Source organism: Hippopotamus amphibius, chromosome 6 (assembly GCF_030028045.1).
Source record: "Hippopotamus amphibius kiboko isolate mHipAmp2 chromosome 6, mHipAmp2.hap2, whole genome shotgun sequence".
Lineage (NCBI taxonomy): Eukaryota > Metazoa > Chordata > Mammalia > Artiodactyla > Hippopotamidae > Hippopotamus > Hippopotamus amphibius.
The window spans coordinates 21,935,149-21,949,661 of record NC_080191.1 but is presented as its reverse complement, the minus strand read 5'-3'; the positions used below and the strand labels follow the sequence as shown (position 1 = coordinate 21,949,661).

The 14,513-nt window shown below is 39.4% G+C and overlaps 1 protein-coding gene across 3 annotated transcripts; it reads right to left on the bottom strand.

Annotated features, from left to right (window-relative positions):
• Nucleotides 1-38: 38 nt before the first annotated feature.
• CCN6 (cellular communication network factor 6) lies at nt 39-10,653 on the bottom strand. 3 transcript variants are annotated; one of them, XM_057738926.1, is made up of 4 exons: nt 10,078-10,653; nt 6,457-6,699; nt 2,995-3,188; nt 39-1,947 (listed from the first exon to the last, which is right to left on the bottom strand). In XM_057738926.1, exons 1-4 carry the CDS (start codon nt 10,379-10,381, stop codon nt 1,666-1,668), a joined length of 1,023 nt encoding a protein of 340 aa, XP_057594909.1. In that variant the 5' UTR covers nt 10,382-10,653; the 3' UTR covers nt 39-1,665. The 3 variants fall into 3 exon arrangements, with proteins under 3 accessions (XP_057594909.1, XP_057594911.1, XP_057594912.1); XM_057738928.1 differs by having other exon boundaries at nt 10,101-10,348; XM_057738929.1 differs by lacking the exon at nt 39-1,947 and adding an exon at nt 4,393-4,456 and having other exon boundaries at nt 3,061-3,188.
• Between the last annotated feature and the right edge of the window lie 3,860 nt (nt 10,654-14,513).

The window sequence follows — 14,513 nt, the reverse complement described above, 5'->3', positions numbered from 1 at the left end:
GTCCCCATACGTTTCTGTCTCAGAATTTTTGTGATTCAGAAAGCCTAATGTGTGTTTTTCATATTAGGAAGATTTTTGTCTTTAGAGTGATTTCCATTTAATCACAATTTGTTGATGATACCACTCTGTGAAATTAACCAAGTGCTAGTGCCTTAACTTTAAACATTTGTCTTCCAAAAGAGTCGCATTTTCTAAAATTGAGAGAACAGCGTTCTTCAACATTTTACTTTATTTATCGTCTCATATTCAGGCACTTATACAGAAATAGTCATGTCTTCAATGAAAGTCTTGTACATATATTTTTTATATTTATTTATAATTTATGTCTTCATATTCTGTTTAAATTCTCCTGACTCTTCAAAAGTAAATACAGGAGTAGAACACAATATAAATATTTCTGTGTGATAGCCACTGACTTCAGGAATAGATTTTATTACAACTTAAGGAGGTTTTATTTCTTCTCTGGGTAACCACTTGTTTGCACTCAAAAGAATAATTTACAATTATTTTAACTTGTATTAAATTATTTTTAAATATAATGGTTTTTTATCAAACCAGTTGATTTTGTAATAATAAATGTCCATACTTTTAAACTATGCTACTTGTTATCAGTTTTGCTTGTCACTATTTTTTTTTGTCTGTGCCACGTGGCATGTGGGATCTTAGTTCCCCAGCCTGTGCCCCCTGCACTGGAAGTGCGGAGTCTTAACCACTGGCTCAGCAGACAAGTGCCACTTGTCACTATTTATATAAGCAAACAGAACATTACTAAGCTTGATATTTTCTTTGAAACTTTGCAGTAAGTGACTATAATAGTCTAGTGAAAGTGTTTCAGTTACTATATATCTCCAGTTTTAGTCTTCAACATTAATTTATCTTTAATCACAATTTATATTTAAAACTCATAGGTAGATTTATCATTTAAGGAAGTAATTTTGAGGAACAGTTTATTTTCAAGCCAGTGTTGTATGCTTTCTTTAATGTTATTTTTAAGATTTCTTTCCTTTTCAAAGTAAGGATACTGCTCTTGGTCTTTATCTTGGAAATTAAATTTTTTTTTACAGTATTTGGTATAAAAATTTAGATTACAGTTGTAAGGAGCGGCCAAAGAAGTTCCATTTTTTTCCTTCCAAAAGAAATCTTAATAAACTGATATTCAGGATAGGGCAATGGAAATAAAAAATATATTTACAGCTTAGTCTTATTCCTATTGGAGATATAATCTAGAAAATCTTGCTCACCCTATAATGATTATCTGACTGGAGCCTAGGCTATATTGTCAAAGTACAGATAAAGTTTAAAAACTTTAACATGCTTTTTATATATCTTCAGCAAACTTATTTCAGATTATTTTATAGAATAAAATGTTCTCTTGTAAATTATATAATTTTTCATTATATATGGAATACATAGATGGAACCAAATATCTGTGTATTATATAATTATATATTTTAAGAGCTCAATTTTAAGTTTTTTAGATTTTACATACATTCTTAGGAGAACCTTTTTTAAAGCTTCTAATACCTTAAATACAGTTATCTGAGACTAGCTAGGCATTCTTACTGTTATAAACCAATAAGGCAGATTTGCCACCCTTTTACAACCATTTTTAAATTTTGATGTAATGACATGATTAACCTTAACTTTTCCCCCATGTGCTTGGTTTTAAAGGATCTTGAGCTCAGAAAATATATCTCCTGGATCTCTGCAGTTTCTCTGACATACACAAGATGTAATCCACAGCATCTTCCATTTAAATGACCCTTCATTTGGACAATCAAATTGGATGGTAATCATTTTAGACTTATTAGGAACACAGCATCTCTTATCTATACATATTCCACAGAAAGTGGGTTTATAACTCTGAGTGCTTGAGCATCCAGAAAAGACAAATTTTTCAGCTTTGACGGGTTGGAAAGTAGGTTGGCACGTTTTTCCTTTGGGGATCTGAAAAGATATATAATGTTAAGAAGTCATGCTTTAAACTTGATTACAATATTTCAGAAAAGTGATACTTTATAGACTATTACACAAATACACAGATGTAATTATTTTTTAAGGCCTTAATAGTTGCCATTTAGTGACATCCAGCCCTTTCTTTTCTACCTTTAAAATCCCCTCTCACTAGAGGACCTTGAAAATCCTCCCTGTGCTTCCTCCAACATATTATAGGACCCATTCCCCAGTGTTTTTTGCTATCTACCCTTGACTTAGCTCCACAATAAATGAAAATGTCTCTGTTTTGTTTACTGTCAAGGGCCAAGACTTAGCAAACTCTCTAACACAGCTCAGTTTTAAGTAGATGGATAGATGAATAAAATCTTAACCCCTTTGAAATTGTCAACTTTCTAATAGGATAGGGAATAACTTGGGGATAAGATTGGTTTTGTAGCATTTCTGAAAACTGCTCCAGAGACATTCATCTTGCCTAGTTCCAGAAGTAGGACCAGCTCCAGTTATACCAAGCAATCCTAGAGCATGTATTATTATATCATAGTCCTTTGGCAGGTAGTAGCTAAGCAAAGTTTTTTGGAAATGGTGTGGTTCCCTCTCCAAGTTCATGATATATAACTTAAGATCAGAACTTCTCTGATGTTCATAATGTTTGTTTTCATAATTATGATGTAGCAACCAAAATCTTTTATTGATTGCTCTGATTCCACTATGTAAAATTAATATAGGAAAAAGAAGATATAATCTGAAAAGGATCTACTCCCAAAGAACAATATACATGGTGGGGGTACCACAACAAATCAGGCTGATCAAGACCCACACTATTCAGTTGTTAGAGCATCTAGAGTCAACAGGTTAACACTGCCTCTCTGCTTGGTCAAATTTTTCCCACAAAGTGCAGTTAATTAATATCTGCTTTCCTCTAAGGGAGTTTGACCTTAAGAGTTATAATGAAGTTTTTATTAACAAATACCTCCAAAACACACTTTTCAGGAGTCTCAATATTGAATTACAATGAAGTTAAATCCAATTAAACCTTACCTTTACTGTCTTTGCTATATTACTGTTGCAAGGCTGAATGTAACACAGTCTTTTCTCTTTTCTCATTTCACAGTTGCTATTTTCATTGGTTACCCTATTAGATATTCCCATCCCACATGTTCTGGAGCAAGGGGTCCACTTTGTTGCTTGCACAAGACATTTTCTTTTCCAAATAAGTGGGAGATTCCTATACGCTAAAACAAAGGAGAGGAGAGTACATGTGTATGTATTCATGTAGATAGATAATTTTTAATCATTATTTTTGAGCGAACAGTTAATCTGAATTTTATATAATGTAACTCGGGATAAAATAAGCTTACGGTCTAAATCATCATTCTCTTTTTCCCACTTCCCAAATTATCTTTCAGTCAAATATTACAGTCCAATATCTTAGGAATAAAAATACTTCATCTTAGAAAAACAGTAAAATATCCATTTGCTTCTTTCTGCTCAGCCCAGCCTCTGAGTACTAAAAAAGCTTATGCGTTGATGGATAGCTGCCTTTTCTCTGGTCCTTGCCTTGTGCTTGATGCTATTTTCAGCAGATGTTGAAACAGACATTAGTAGGATTAGGGAATTCAAGATATTAATCAGAACAATGTGGCGTTGCTGTTAAACTCCATGATGTGTTAAAATCTAAAATATAAAAGTTACATTTGAGAAGTCAGCTATCAATGAGACCAGTTATTTTCTCTCCACTTTTTAAAATCTAGTCTTTTAGAAAATGTTCTGTATTACACTGAACTAATCTAAATAATCGTATACTAAGTCATAAAAAGTGTGCAATCTCTTTTATTCATTCAGCTTGTTACATTCCCTGTGGTATCAGGCCTATGGCATTCCCTCCACTGTCCAGCCACTTCATTTCACTTTGGAATGAATGGACGGACCTATGGGTGAGCGGGTTGGATAGACAGAGCCCCCCCTCCACTGTCTGCAGCTCAGGGGAAACAAGGGGAAGGGGGTGAATAATGAGAATATGAAGAGTGCATAATAATTCTGCCATCTTCCTGTAAATCCATCGGGATCATCTTGTTCTGCTCAGGAATGAATCAGGCACTTGGTTCATTTTAAGGAAACTACAAATTTTGGTTCATTGTCTCAAAGCATTTCCCTCAGGTTAATATGCATCCTAAAGTCGGTGCCTCGGGAAGAAGGTGGAGGTTTGAGTCTCCAACTGAACAAAGTGAAATTCTGACTACATTACTTTAAAATGTCAATTTTAAAAGGACCCCCCCCCCCCCGCCCAAAATGCCTTCTTGATAGGAAATACGTCACTTTGAAGTAGGTGCTATCTTTGAATAAAATAATAGTTTGATACTGTTGTCAGTGTATATTACAGTAGGATCTTGAATTGCACATTGAACTGAGGGAAAGGAAGCAGAAAAATGGAGATACCTGGAAGGCAGACAACAGTTTAAAGACCTCAGCGCAGGAAGCAGATTAAAAGCTTGGTGTACATCTGCAATAAATAAAGGTAGGTTAGATTATCGTATTACCAATAACCCCCCTTAGAGCTAAGGCAAGAGCTGCAATTCAGGAATTTGCTTAACAGTCATTAAAGGGCGGGAGAACTAGAAGAAATTTTAGAAGTGAAAGTTTAGTGTTTGGTGAGCAGTGAGAAAAGCATAGGGGCATTATGTCATTGCATGCTTCCTGTTGACCAAGCAAAAGCTAGATTCCAACCATAGACTGTCTGGAATTAACTAAGTATATAAATTACTTTCACAAATATATCTTAAATTATGTGTGTGTCCCATTGTGCTTAATCTTAAAAGTCCAACTCCTGTTTCGGCCCATAAGCACAGTTTCAGAGTTAAGTAGAGGAGAGACATTAAACTGAACATATTCTTCCTTTGAAACACATCTCGGCCTATATTTTAATTACCAAAGAGCACTTGGGAGATTTTCTTATTTCTTGTAGCAAAGCAGTAACCACTAAGAATGACCATCTGAAGCCTCCTCCAACCAGGTTTCAAGTGAATCCACTGGAACTGCTCTGACTTCACAAGGGAGACCAACTTGACCTTGATCCAAAGACCTTTACTTGGGGACAACTGCTGCTCTAAGGTTAGTCTCACCAGGGAGGTTCACATGCGAGTTCTAAGAACTTACATTGAGTCGCTCAGATCCAACGCAGAAAACCAACTGTTCTTGTATATTTGGAAAAAAGAACAATTTGGCTTATAATTTCAAAAGTTTTAGAGCATTAGTAGTATCCTGCTGTTAGCTGAAAAACCATATATGGTAAATGCCAATTTGCCACACAACCTGTTAAATTTTTTTGAATTAATTGGCATAATTGGAATCCCAGAGGATGTTCCTTTGAGAATTAGTTTTTAAAGATCTCAAACTCATTTCTCTGATTATACTTGCTTTTATTAACCATCCACATAATGTAGGTGAATTTAGGAGTCCTTAGCATATATAAATATTCCATATTTCCATGGCACCTTTCATTTACTAACCTCTAAATTTCAAGAAAAAGGCATTCTTGATTTCTGGATGAAAACTCAGATGTGAATAATAACCAGGCATCACTACTGCACCGTTTGAGTCCCTCCTCACCTGTGCTTCATCTGCTGGCATTTTTGAAATTCTTGTCCCCAAAAAACCCCAGCACCTAAATAAGATGCTAACTTAGAGCAGACCAAACTACAAGGTTTAGGAATATACTGACACCAACTGTAAATGGCCAGGTGCACCAGATGAGCAGTAAAGATTCTCATCCCAAATTTCTGACTACACACGTACCTGGGTAACCCGCTTAAAAATGCCTGTGTGCACATTTATTTAGAGAGAGGAGTTGGTAAGTGTTAAGCTTCATTTTCAGAGTGAATGAAAGGGTAATTTTATATTATGTTTTTAGAAATATTTACAAATTCAGCACATATCCTCAAGTATTTTGATCAGTAGCCTTCCATTTCTGCTCTTACCATATGGAAAAGTTGCCTTTGAAAGTTTTTGAAACTGGATGGTTCATACTTCTTGCCCATAATATAACAATACAAATAAAAATTTTTCCAGGCAAAGGTACACGTGAACAGTATTTGGTCAGTTTTCCTGAGAAGAGGTTAAATGGAAATAAGTAGAGGTCTTAAGAGTTTAGAAGAGTTTTCCTGACCTAGTAGAGCTTTCAAAAATTGGAATATTTTGGGAGTTCCCTGGTGGTCTAGTGCTTAGGATTTGGCACTCTCACTGCTGTGGCCTGGGTTCAATCCCTGGTCGGGGAACTGAGATCCCACAAGCCGTGCAGCCAAAAAAAATAAAGGAAAAAATCTGAAACATTATTAAGTTCCCTTTTCAGGCACTTAAAGCATAACTGCCTGAGGCAGAGACTGAATAGGATGGCACACTCAAACTAAATCAGTAAGTACTTACTGAGTTCCTATGGTACATAAAAGGAACATGAAAGAAAACCAGGCAAAGTCATACATGAGAAACAGTTCTACTTATGAGTACCTGGCATTGTCTTGTAGCTTGATGAGAGCTGCTGTTGTGACGGTCCCAGGCCACATTTTGACCAATCAGTCTTCTTTCCACCTTTAGCCCCAGAGCAGTGCCTGTCCGCCAGCTTTGGTATGAACAGAGGTGTGCATCCAATGGCCCCACTCACACAGAGACAGCTGAACAGGGGATTGGGCTGAAACTCTTGGCCATTATGATAATGTACACTGTTGAACTCACATCCCACAGCTACAAGGTCTGAAAAGGGGAAAGAGTAAAATCACCAAAGCAGCCATAACTGATAGTCTAGACCTCCAGTTGTAAAGCATAGAGGAAACTGCTGTCTCCTTTACGAAGTATAGTTCTCCATTTCTTAGGCCCCATCTAGAACCTCATTCACAGAACATCTGTAAAAAGTGAAACTGAGACATTTTCTTTATATCGTAGATGATCAGCCCCAAGTAGACACCTTCAAAATTAAGACCCTGTTCCCTGTTCTGGAGTAAAGTTAATAAAAAATCACTATGAGTATAGCACTGGGATAATGATTGTAACCTTCAGAGCTGGGGTGATGGCTGGTGCCCCAGATGCCCAACAATAGGCTGGGAGATATTCCTAGGAAGTTAGGGTAAGTGAATTGTTGAAGAAATCATAATTTGTTTACAGTACTGCATAGTAACTGATTTTGGTAGGAGAACTGGAAGAGCCTTCCACTTCCCCTGAGGGCATTCTTGACTGGGATCAGCAGTTCTCAAAGTGTGGCCCACAGACCTCTTGGCAGCACCTGAGGCCCTTTCACAGAACTGAAGGTCAAAACGTTTTCACAATACTAAGATGTGACTGACTGTCGTCACTGTGTTGATACTTGCAAAAGCAGTGGTGGCTAAAACTGCTGCTGCCACCTTAGCATGAATCAAACTGTACAAGTCAGTCACTGTATTTCTGCTTGCCATGCACTTATACATAAATATACTTTTTTAAAAAGTTCTTTGTTTACCTAAGAATGTCCTTAATGACAGTTAAAATTACTAATTTTATTAAATCTGAATGATCAAATACATGTCTTTTTAATATTCTTTGTGACAAAACAGGAAGTATACATTGAGGCTTTCTGTAGATACTGAACCAAAGCACACTAGTCATGTTGAGGAAAAGCACCTATGTTATTGTTTGAGTTGTGGACCGAACTAGCCACTTTTTTAGTGGTAACTTCCCCTGAAGAAATGACTAACAGATAAATCACAGTTATTCAGACTTGGGTATTTGGCAGACATTTTCTTGAAAATCAAAGCGAGCCTGTCACTTCAAGGAAAACAACTGAGGGTACTTGTTGCCAATGACAGGATTTAAGCTCTTGAGCAAAAAATAGAATTTTGGGAAACTTGTGTCCACCACTCAGATCTTTATAGCTACACAAAATGTAGACTTTTCTGATGATTTGAGTACTAATTAATGTGATTTTTAAAAATGTCTACACAACCCATTGTTCCAAACTGGTATTTTCCAAATAACCAATGCATGGTATTTCAAAATTATGCATAAGGAAAAGTCCCATTCCAAGTGGGTCTTTGAATAGACCAATGTATTTTAATGTCACCGAGTTTGATAAGTGCACTGATGTGGTTTCAGGTTCCACATGATTAGCAGTGATGCAACTAATTTGTAAGAAACTCCACTTCTGAAGTTTTCATATGAAAAAAGGATATTCACAATTATCTGAGAAGTCTGTTAAAATATTCCCTTTCCAACAATGTATCTTGTAAGGCTGGAATCCCTTCATATTCCAAACTAAAACAACATATAGCAGTATATTGAATGCAGAAGCAGATGTAAGAATCTATCTTCTGTTACATTAGATTTACAAAAACGTAAAACAATTCCACTTCCATTCTTCTCTAAATTTCTTTGTTTTTAAAGTAAAATTTTTTCACAAATAATATATTATTCCTATTAATTTGCAATGGATTTGTTATTTTTAAACAAATAAGTAAGTGTTTTAAAATTTCTAATCCATTAATTATCAAGAAATTACTCACCTAAACAAAAGCTCTTTGGGTCCTCATTAATATCTAAGACTAAAGGGATCCTCAGATCAAAAAAAAAAAAAAAAGTTTAAAAACAATTGTTCTGTATGATGAATCAGCACATTCTCTGTAAAGTTGTATCTTAGCCTTTATAGGCTATTCAATTTCTGTTGCAACTACTGGACCCTGCTATTGTAAAGCAGCCACAGACTACATGTAACTGAACTGCGGTGGTTGTTCTCTGATAAAACATTATTTACAGAAACAGACTGTGGCCATATTTGGTCCCTGAGCCATAGTTTGTGACCCCAGTTATAGATCATCCTCATGGCTGTGCTCTGTTACAATACTCATCACATTGTACGTAAAATTACTTGTGCAAAGATCTGAAACAATAAACTCTGACTCTGTGAGCACAGGACCTGTATCTTTTTTTTTCCCTGTTGTTTCCCCAGCGTGTAGCTCAGTAGTGAATGCTCACTAAGTGTTTGTTAGGTTAATGAAATACGTTGCCTGGCACTGTTTGGGAGAAAGGGGTGTCCCAAATGCCAGAGTCAGATAGATGATGTTTTCCCTATTGAATTTCCCTAAGTAATAGCCAATGTTTTTGAGAATTTACTACATACAAGATATTTGTGCTCGGTGTTTTGGGTTTTGTGTTGTCATTTCATTTGAACCGTCTAACAACTCTATAAAATAGGAAGTACATATGATATAACTGAGGCACAGAGAGATTAAGCAACTTGATCAAGGTAACTCAGCAGACAGAGCTCAGAATTGGAACCCAGAGCCTACATTCTTAACCAATATACAATAATAAAGTGCTTACAGGGGCATCAGGCTATCAAACTTGAACTGTTGTTCCACACGTTCAGTCCAACTCCAGAGATGTGCTCTCATTCCAAACTCACAACCAAACTTCTGCTAGTAATTTGCCTTCCCACTTAGACTTTTCTACACAGTAACTTAACTACCCAGCTGACATAAGTATTTCTCTTCCCTTAGAAATTTTAAATAATTTTAAATAAATCAGCAACCTGAATTACTGTCAAGGCATAGGTTCAGATGGTCTCAAGCAGTCTCCAGAGCTAAGACCCATAAAGCTGAGGATCCCGTTGTGATTTGGGGTGCCCCTAGCTTCTTTTTCACAAATCTGCCTCAGTAAAAAGTACAGGAACTTGATGGTTAGTTGGGAAGGCTGAGATTAAAGCAGTATGTCTGAATACTAGATATACATCCTTATATTTTCAGAAAAATAATTTAGCCTTCAGAAAGGCTGCATTCAGATTGCTTTTGACAATATTAAAAGCTGTCATTTTGTGGCCCTATAATAAGTCAAGCTGCTTACATAATTTCTCCTATTTTTATCATTAAGAGCAATTACCTGAGAAGAACTGCAAGATCATTTCAATGCGATAAAAATAACAGATTTCTGAAAGTGTGTAACATACGCTCATTTCACAGTATGACAAGGCCAGTCTCACTGGTGCGTGAAAACTAAACCCAGTTAATGTTTAGTCAAATTAAGCTGATTATTCCAAAGAAAATTGCAGAAAAAAAAAAAATCCTGTCTAGACAACATTTTCCAGCCGGTCCAGAAGGAAACACTTACATGCACACACTCCGGTCTCGTACCTAGGCCTGTCTGCTGAGTAGTCACAGTACAGCCCTTTGTGCGGGTCGCAAAGGTCAGCTTCGTTGCAGGAGTCCCCTGGTTGCTTGGCACAGATTTTACAGCACCCACAGCCATCCCTCACCAGGCTCACTCCAGGAGGGCAGCTGGGCTTCCGATGAGGGCACTGACAGGGCCAGTGACAAAGCTGTTTACCATGGCGCACTTCTGCCACCTCTCCAGGCCTTCCTTCAGGTGCCGTATCTGACAGCTCCGTGCCCTGGGCCCTGCAGCAGAACTTCATTGGCCAATAAAGGTGACGTTAGAAATGGTTCCTCAAACCAATTTCAGAGATTTTCTAGAAATAGATTTCCCCCAAATTACTAGAACATAGTGCGGTGAGTTGTAATAGCAGTCGTATCTATCAGTATTTGACGCGATCACTCGCTCCTTAAACTTTTCTGCACTCAGCTTCCAACACATGACTCTTTCTCACTCCTCCTTCCTCACTGATGGCTCCTTCTCAGTCTCCTTTGCTGGTTTCTTCTCATCGTCTTCATCTCTAAACACAGGAGCCCCCTGAAGTAACTTCCTTCACTGTATCTCATATCTGCACCCAGGCCTCTCTTCTGAACTCAGACTCAAACCGGCTACTTAACAGACCCCCCACTGAGATATTTGACAGCCATAGCAAACGTCACATGACCAGAAACAAACTCCCAATTCTCCCCTCCTCTATACTCTTCCTTATAAGGGAAAGAGAGAGAGAGGCAGGTGTGTCAGAGAAGATGCAGTGCTAGAAGCAGAGGTAACATGATGCCGCTGAAGGGGGGCCACAACCCAAGGAATGCAGGCAGCTTATAAAAGCTGGAAAAGGCAAAGGACATATTCTCCCCTAGACTCCCCACAAGGAACACAGACCTGCCTTGATTTTAGCTCTGTTTTCAGACTAGATGCCAGAACTGTAAGATAATAATTTGTGCTGTTTGAAGCCACTAAGATTGTAGCAATTTGTTTCAGTAGCAGTAGGAAACGATACACCCCATTTTACAAATGAGGACTGTGGGGCCCAGACTGCTTAACCTGCTCTAGGATACATGTCAAGTAAGTGGAAGAAGAGGGGCACTTATACCAGGCAGGCAACTTCCAGAGCCTGAGCTCTCAGTCCTTACCCTCCTCCCCTCCCTAGGCCAGGTCTTGCCACAAACCAGCTTTGATATTGAACAAATCACTGAATCGCTGCATCTGTTTCTCCTCTCCAGCCTACCCTCTCCCCTCTGAGCTCATAAGTAACTCATTCATTTCTACAGGGTATATTCTCACTTTCTCCCTCCCCCACAAGAAACTGCTCTCAGTTAGTCCCCATTTTAGTGAATGGTGGCATCATCCACTGAGTTCCCCAAGCCGGGGATGGAGCAGGTGACATCAGCCTCACCTGCTCCGTCTCCTTCATCCCTCACATCTAAAGATCAGCAACCTTCAGAGAGGTCCAAGCTCTTGAGCACAGCATTCAGGGCCCTCCTCCTCTCTTGCGTTCCTTATATTCCTTAGCTTCTAGCAAGTGCTAGCTTCTAGCAGTGGTTCCCTGCATATCTGAGGCTGTTCCTTCTACCTGTAACCTTCACCTGCCCCCACTCCTTCACTGAGTTACCACCTTTTCCAGGAGACTTTCTATAACCTCTCCACGCTCCCTTTTACCTGTCTGTGTACTGAAATTATGTGTATAAGTGCCTGTTTTCTCCACTCACCCTTAAGCCACCCAACAGGGACTCAAGGTTCACTTGCTGGTATAGTATTGGCACTTAGCACAGTGCCCAGCAAGTAATTTCTGTAATTAACTCCCAGTTTTTATCTGACGGAACTGAAGGCAGTTGGACTGATCCAGAGATCTAAACCTCTTCCAACTCAAAAACCGTACACTTAAAAGCATCTGTTTGAAATTTCACCATTAAATCTTCAGCCTTTTTTCTTACCACTGATGAGACATGTATTCCCCCAGAGTAACACTTTAAGCTACTGTTTGAGTTGAATATACAATGTGAGAGTAGACTTTTAGGGTACAGTGCTGGGCTTCTAGAGGAGGAGGAGGGCCAACGGAAATCCCAGATGCAGAGGGAGTAGAAACAGTGAGGCTAGAAATAGTAAATATCTGCTTCTCAATCTTGCCCAGGCTCGGCCATGGTTACCAGGGACTCCTTGCCAGGTTCAGTGGCCTCTCAGCTGGGCTGAGAACGCTCCGTTGTCCCCATGCCCCTCTCTCTAAGGTGTTGGACTCAATTCTCCACTCTTCCTTGGCTTTTATGACACCAGCTCCCCACCCCACCCCCACCCCCCCGCCCAGTTCTACCCCGGCCTCTAGACATACTTTCTCAGTCTCCTTTGCAGGCTCCTATTACCCTGCATCTGACTTAGAGTTAAGCTCATCGGTGTTTCGTGACCTGATTGCATTGCTGTTCTCACTCTGCACACGGTTTCTTGACCCTCTCACCCACCCCCTTGCCTTCATTTTCGACCCTATGCGGCTTGAAATCTGAATGTCCATCCAGGACTCTGCTGCTTGCAGACCCGTATCGCTGACGGCCTACTGGACATCTCCACTGGAACGTCCTACAGGAAAAACTCACGTCCCAAACTCATCATTGCCCCCTCCACCCGAGAGACCCTCTCCACACTCTGGAGTCAGGAAGCTAGGAGTCATCCAGGCCCTCTTGCTCTCCCTCCCCTCCCACAGCCACTTAACAACTAATCCTGCTTATCAACCTCATATCCCTCAGACTAGTCGCTCTTCCCTCATTTTCACTGCTACCAAGTACTGTCACAGTAAGTTCCTAACTGGTCTCCCTCCCTTAAGAATGACTTCAATGAACCTACCACGGATCTCTTTAAAAAACATATCTGTCCGTGCCCAGCACCTCCACCAAAAACCAACGAACCAAACAAACAGAAAACATCTGATTTACTCCTCATCTCCTAAAAGCCTATCAGGGGCTCCCTACTGTCAACAGTATACAGTCCAAACTTCTGAGCACGGTATCTAAGCCCTGTGTGTGCTGGTTCCGCCGTCCTCGCTAGCCACAGTGCTCAAGGTGCACTTGACCTCCTATGTGGTGCACTTGACCAGAGGCACCAGGTCGGTTTCTCCTCCATACTCTTCCTCATGTTGCTCCCTCTGATGCAGTTCCCACTCCCCAAAGTGCCCACCTGGGGACACCTGTTTATCTTTCCGGTCTTGAAGTACTTCTATATAATCTCTGAGGTTACAAGGTTGAGAACCAAGGACAAAGAGAAAATCTTGGCATCAGTCTGAGAAACAGGGAGTATCACACACAAGAGAATAACAGTAAGTGTGAGACCTGACTTCGCATCAAAAAAAGAAAACCAAGATGTCCTTCACTAGGTGAGTGGAGAAACTGTGGTACATGCAGACAATGGAGTATTATTCAGTGCTAAAAGGAAATGAGGTATCAAGCCTTGAAAAGACATGTATATTACTAACTGAAAGAAGCCAGTCTGAGATGTCTACATACTGTATGATTCCACCTATGTGACTTTCTGGAAAGGGCAAAACTATGGAGGCAGTAAAAAGCTCAGTGGTTGCCAGGGGTTGCGGGAAGGGGAAAACAGGCGGAGCACAGAGGATTTTAGGGCAGTGAAAATGCTCTGTACAATATTGTACTAGTGGACACATGTCATTCCACATTTGTCCAAACTCATAGGACCTACAACACCAGGAGTGAACCCTGATGCAAACCACGGACTCTAGATGGTTATGATGCGACAATGTAGGTTCATCAGTTGTAACAAATGTATGGCTTTCCTGGGGGATGTTGATAATCTGGGTAGAGGGGAGGCTATGCGTGTGTGGCGGCAGGTGGTAGGCAGGAAATCTCTGTACCTTCCTCTCAAATTTCCTGTGACCCTAAAACTACACACACACACACACACACACACACACAAAACCCAAACAAACAAAAGCTGCATCTTAAGAAAAGGAGGAGGAGAAGAACAAGACACCCAGAGACAATGCTGAAAGAAAAAAACTGTCAACCTGGGATTCTATCTCCAGTGGAACTATCTTTTAAAAGTGAAGGTGAAATTAAAGACATTTCCAGATACACAAAAACTGAGAGAAACTGTTGCTAGAATATACCTCCCTCACAAGAAATACTAAAGGAAGCTCTTCAGGCTGAAGGGAAAACAATAGATAGTACTTTAGAAATACAGGAAAAAATCACGGGACCCGGAAATGGCAAATATGTAGGTAAACATAAAGAATTATATATACTTTTTTCTTCAGACATTTTGATTGTTTTCAAAATCAAAATCTCAAAACAACACAAGAATCATCCGAATAATACAACAGAAAGAATGTAGGTTCTGACCACAGAGCTGAGCTTTAGTGTAGTTCTGGGATCTTAGATGACTCATTTATTCGA

Bases quoted from the DNA above. Each gene is read 5' to 3' on its own strand.
- CCN6 (XM_057738926.1), bottom strand. From the start codon at position 10,381: ATGAAGTTCTGCTGCAGGGCCCAGGGCACGGAGCTGTCAGATACGGCA. The intron at 6,700-10,077 runs GTAAGTGTTTCC...TCCCCTTTTCAG, and splicing joins CGAGACCGGAGTGTGTGCAT to ACCTTGTAGCTGTGGGATGT. The intron at 3,189-6,456 runs GTACTCATAAGT...CCTTTGTTTTAG, and splicing joins AAGCTACAAGACAATGCCAG to CGTATAGGAATCTCCCACTT.